The sequence below is a fragment of the Brachyistius frenatus genome, unplaced genomic scaffold (genome assembly GCF_029030835.1).
Source record: "Brachyistius frenatus isolate BFR_SWC_R1_liver_20210118 unplaced genomic scaffold, ASM2903083v1 Contig_46, whole genome shotgun sequence".
NCBI classification, from domain to species: domain Eukaryota; kingdom Metazoa; phylum Chordata; class Actinopteri; family Embiotocidae; genus Brachyistius; species Brachyistius frenatus.
Genome location: NW_027210645.1, coordinates 732,407 through 738,181, shown reverse-complemented (window position 1 = coordinate 738,181; position 5,775 = coordinate 732,407). Strand labels below are relative to the sequence as shown.

The 5,775-nt window shown below is 41.6% G+C and overlaps 1 protein-coding gene across 1 annotated transcript in view; it reads right to left on the bottom strand.

Moving 5' to 3' along the window:
- Nucleotides 1–1,235: 1,235 nt before the first annotated feature.
- The window catches only part of col22a1 (collagen, type XXII, alpha 1), a 60,739-nt gene continuing 56,199 nt past the window's right edge, over nucleotides 1,236–5,775 (bottom strand). Inside the window, exons 63-64 of the mRNA XM_069703376.1 lie at nucleotides 5,062–5,139; nucleotides 1,236–4,972 (exon numbers count right to left, since the gene is read on the bottom strand). Of these exons, the coding sequence (XP_069559477.1) occupies nucleotides 4,779–4,972; nucleotides 5,062–5,139 (272 nt within the window). The 3' untranslated portion in view covers nucleotides 1,236–4,778. The remainder of the gene's footprint in view (nucleotides 4,973–5,061; nucleotides 5,140–5,775) is intronic.

Here is a 5,775-nt window from a genome sequence, read left to right as displayed (position 1 = left end):
TGCCTGATTTTGTTGTTATATTAATGTTCTTTTTCAAACATTGTAATAAAGCGTTATGTTTTGGACGTGTTGCCCAGTGCTGTGATGTTCTGTCAGGGGGAATCGAAATTAAAACATGTTCTATTGTTCTGGTGTGACAACACAACGGAGAGAAATGAGCAGATTGGTTTGCACAGGATCAGTAAAATTCCATAGTCTCCTCAGTAAATCTTCTGTGCTGAAGACCAGGTTGTTATGGATATAATGTTGATTCAGGGGAGCATTTCACAGTTGCCTGGTTACAAAGGAGAGAGTCAACATCATCCCCACCTCTGTCTGCACAGCACAAATACATTCACAGATCAAATATGACCTTCATCGGACTGCAGGAGAGGAGTTAGCATCACAGCCAGCCCAAGGACATCCCGTTGATTTAATAGATCTCAGCACGGCTCAGAGACAATGGATTTTAAGCTGTCTGCTGTAAGTGAAAAGATGCTCAAGGTTCATAAAATTGGATTCAGTAAAAGACTGGTGTCTGATTTACATATTCAGTTTATGTTAGCAGAGATAATACTTCAAATGGATCATTTTCTAAAAGTGATAAAACTAAGCTCTTAGATACATTAAATAAACATGAAGCTGATGTTTATTTCATGGAAAGGTCTCCCAAGTGGCAACCAACGCTGCCGTCACCCGTTGGATTGTGAACGCGCGTTATGAAGCCCGGAGTTCAGATTTTGTCCGGCGCCATTTTGCTAGTTCAGAGCGGTTTGGACGAGCTGGGGGGGAGCGAGCGATGGATCTGACTCGATCTGATTGGAAACCTGTCAATACTCAGATACTCACCGATAGCCGTAACCTGACTGCACCACGGGCCTGTCAATCAAACAGACAAACCCCCAAAAACACAGCTTTTTGAGGCTTATTCTGTAATTAATGAAGGGATTATTTTCAGATGGACCGCCGGAAAACTAATAAGAAGGAGTGACATTAGCTAACAACACCGAAATAAGTCGCAGAAAAAAATGTATTGAATTTGAATTTCATGATAGTAGTTGAATGGGAGTTTATGGAGGCTTTTTGGAGCCAACCTCTAGTGGCCCTCGGTGGTATTGTAGGTTAAGGCACTTCAGCTTCGACCTCATTTTTCAGACCCGGAAGCTACGTCAGCTTTTATATACAGTTTATGTCAGAAATATGTAAAATAGTGAGACAAGCACTGGCTACTCAAAAAACAACAACAGAAGGCTGTATTATAAAATGAATCCGTTCCAGTCTTTATTATACAGTACAGTACAGGTGTCTTTCCAATACTTACAATATGCTACTATTTTAAAATATCTTAGCACCAATTTATCAGGAAAAAAATGGGAAAAGGGTTAATACAGTTTAGGTAATGCAATTGAAACATGTTTGTATTTGTTCAAATCATGAATAATTTAGCTGTATAACTTAAACAAAAAAAAAGTTAAAGTGTGGCTTTTATGCATGACAAAATTCAAGCTTTATGCAGCAACTCACCATCCCACCCTGAAACGCAACGAGCATTTACAAAACCACAAAATAGCAATACTGGCTGTTCAATAGTAAAGAGAAGCAGCTGACAGGTGTGTTATATAGCAGAAAGAGCAGGCCGTTTAGGACCAAACTTGATTCTGAGCATACTGTACATTTACATTTCACTGCATTTAAAGCTGCTCTCAACCGCTTTGAAGAAAGGAGCCATCATGTACTGCGGCGAACTGTTTGCTAAAGATCTGCTCTGAAGGCAATACAAATTGTTGAGTTAAACCTGAGAGGTAACGACAAACGTTTTGTTGGGTAAATAACGTAACGTCAAGAAGTGAAGAAGTCAAGAGGTAAAAGAAAAACATAAATATAAGGATTGCGTTGTGAACGACACTGATAGGCTCGCTAGGCTTGGATGCTTTTAAACTAGCTATTTTTGGGTGTTAACACAAGATAGCTGAATGTCGAACCTTGACCAGGAATTAATGAAAGATTATTTAAAACTAATTTTGAAGTCCTAATTTGAGATGTGTCTTTCAAAAATGACCCTCCATCACCACAGTAAAGTGATCTTCACTGAACAGAAGCTGCAGCCAAAAGTCAGAATGACGATGAACACTATGGTCTTAATTTGATTCAAACTTTTGCTTACACGTGTCGCCATTAACTTATTGTTCATTGTTTACCTGCAAGCTTTGAGTCAAGTTCTCCGCTACGCGATGCTAGTTTTACCTGGCGGAGTTTACAAAACACCCCAGACTCGTTTATTCCTCACGCAGCTTTCTGACGGCTGTCGGCATCTTTGCATATTTCTGCTGTTTGTACGAGCATCTAATCTCACAGCGGCACACGTTTTACTGGAGCCTTTTTCTGCTGTTATTCTTTAATTGCAGTTAGAAAACAGCTTCTAGGTGCGTGGCTGCAACTTTCTGGCAGTGGTGGCGTTTTTACGATCAGATGCCAGTTAAAACTAAGAAATAAAGATGAGACAATAGTTGCGCAAGCTATTTGATTTTTTTTTTTTTTTTAATTTTATCTTTAAATGACTATTCTGAAATTCGAAAATCACGATTCATCCCCAGTATGTAAAATGTTCGAATTTATTTTTCCATATTTGTTTTCATTTAAATAAGATACATACACTGATGACGTTCCTCCTGTTCCCAACGCGAGCCAACTGTTTGAGATCCTTTTTTTTTTCTTTTTTTTTTTTGAAGTGGAAACACGCTGAAGGGTTCAAACTTCGGTTCCACAGCAGTACCGGGTCTACTTTGGACAAAATGCTCCTTGAGTGTAGTGAATTTATCAAGGCAGCGATTTGTAGCTTATAAATTCAACTTTTTAGTTGTAGGATAAAAGATGTGCTTTATTGTCTTTAAAAACCATGTTGCTTTAACTCAACAATTTACATGACTTGTGCTTCTAGAGCAGCCTCAGGAAATATTAGTCAAACTGAAAACTCCAGTCTGCTTCACCAACACCTTCAAAACTAAATGGTGTCAGAGCTGCGCCTTCACATTCTTCATAAATGACCTTCCATTAGGTAACCTGAGCAAGAGATGAGAAGTATGACTGGCCATCAGAGCAGGTCATATTGTACGTTTTGGCGAGCTCTAAAGATCCTTATATTCTCTTAGACAAATTGGGGCCCCCACTTGTGTTTTGCTCTTTGGGGCATTGATCTGTTTCTTCATGTTTTTGAAAGGAAGACGAATGCCATACCTTGTGTGGAGGCTAGTTAATAGGTTCTAGATGACCAGCACGACCGAGGTTGGGGAGAAGTGTAATTGGTCCATGAGGGACATGAGGCAAAACATCTTTCAAAGTGGTTACCACAATGGCGCGGTCATCAAGATGCAAGAAAGCAGCTCTCCAATTTTAGCTCCTAGGGGGACAAATAAGAAAAGCAACGTGTTCTGCGAGCAGCGCTGAGCTGGCCGGGTCCGGCCGCAGCGCAGCCACTTAATAAGGCCTCGCCGACCGGAGAGGAAGCGACACATTTAGAGAGAGCAGTGTGAAACGGGCAGCCTTTTCAAGACAAGGTGAACAAAGGCTGCAATTATACCTCCTCCTCAGAGCTGTTTGCTGGTCAGGTCTATGCACGGCTCAGAGAGAGGGAAGACCAGACCGGAGCCACTTCATTAAACATGGAAAGTACAAATCTAGCTGTGACATTTCTTCCTGTGTCAACCTCTGTCTTTGGAACCGAACCCTGTGGGCGACGCCTGAAACAAATCATTACGTGGAAGGTACTTTGGACAGATTTGTGAGCAAATTATACATCATTTTTGTTCCCTTTTTAAACAAAAGATTTCCACCTTTAAATGACACGTGATTTGCATTTTTTGTTTTGTTTTTATAACATCAATAATTTTTAAAATGAAATCCTTCAAAGACACTTAATCTATGGGTTGTGAAAGAGAGGTCTGCCGCCTCAAATTTATCCCCAGAATCAAATCTTGTTTCCTTCCTGTCTAAATAAATCGGACATGCTCATTTTTTTATAAATCAAGCAGTTTGTTTAAGGGTGGATTTTTTTTTTTCTTTCTAGAAGTTCTTTTTCTGCTTGCTTTTGGAGAAGCTAACACCGCCCCAAAAAACAAGGCGACAAAATAACACCACTGCTGGCTCGGAGGCAAGAAGTGTACAAATGTGGCCATTCATCACTCCACACCGACTCATTAACACTCAGCCTTCACAAAATGATCTCTGCTGGTGTTTGCCTCGCACGGTCTGTCCCCCACTTTTTTTTCCTACATTGACAGTAAAACAGATAATTCCCTTGACTGAGTAATTACCGTCGGACCGGTGGAAGATCCCGAGCAGATTGATTTAGTGAGCAGTCGCTGGTGTAGCTGGTGTAGCAGAGAGCGAGCTGTGGATGGTAAACGCATGTGAGGCAGGCGGGAAAATGCCCGGCTCCACTTTAGAGATAATCAATACAATATCTTCACCCCTGACGGGGGGAGGGGTCGCACCTTCCTCTGTATCTCCCTATATGTTTTACAGGAAGCATGCAAGGGAGTAAAATAGTGTTTAGCTGCCCTCTGCACCCTATAATACATCTGGAAAAAAAAAAAAAAAAAAAAGTTCCATGTTGCTTTAAATTCCCTTCCATCCCAAGCTTGGTACCAAAAAAACAAAACAAAGAATTGGACCGGCAGCACCCGCTGCTTGGGCCCGCCGCGCTGAGGTTTACCGTGAAAAAGAAAAGTTCTTGATTCAGACTGACACGACCAAGTTCATAAATACAGCCGGAACTTTCCGACTCCATGTGTCTCTTCTTTTTAAGTCCCCTTCATGTTTTTGGTGTGGGGTCTTTGCGCCAGGCTGGCGTAGTAGGCGCACTGGCTGGGGTCGCACTGACCGGTAGGACCCGGGGGTCCGGGCTGGCCGTGGGGGCCGGGGTTTCCGGGCTCTCCCTGGGCTCCGGCTATCCCTGGGCTCCCGTCTTTGCCGTAGCCGGGCAGACCTGCTGGGCCTTAAAGCAGAGAGAAGGGAAAGTCAGGGAGTCTGAGGTGGATCAGTACTCCTCAGAATCAGAACAGGAAGTAAGACTGAGGTTGTTACCTATGGGGCCAGTAGGGCCCTGCTCTCCTCTGTCGCCGACACCGGGCTCACCCTTCTCTCCCGTTGTTCCTTTCTCACCTGAAAGGAAACAGTCACAAGGACGTCTGCAATTAACAACAACAATTCTGCACAGCTGTGAGACGTCTTGTTCCACCTCAAACACACCTGCGATTAATTAAGAGACTGAGCACAACCCCTTTGAATCATGCAATTTACTTTGTTCTCAGATTATGTGGCACAAAAAATGACCAAATCCCCCGACTGGAAACGAGTTTATGAAAGTCCCTGAAATTCCCTGACCTGTTCTAGTTAACTACATCTCAGAGGCAAATCTTACTTTTTACTCCACTGCATTTGTATCACAGCTTTCTTTACTTTTGAGATGAACATTTTTCATACCCTTCCTGTGCAGTGAAAGTAGTGTATCTCCAAATTTTACGATTTTAAATTTGTATTTTTGTGACAAACTAAGAATGAAATCTTCCTTTATGTGAGTTGGAAAACATTGTCCTTTTTCTTAAGCTGATGAAACTATTGAAAAACAGGAATATTTCCTGAGCTTTGGAGATTCATAGTTCTTCACAGTGAAAATACAAACATACGATTTTATAGAATTGTAATGAATCACGAGATTAAATTACACCAGCGGTATTAATTAGTGAGAATTTGCTCAAACTTAAGGAATTACAGCAATAAAATGCTGCACATTCATAC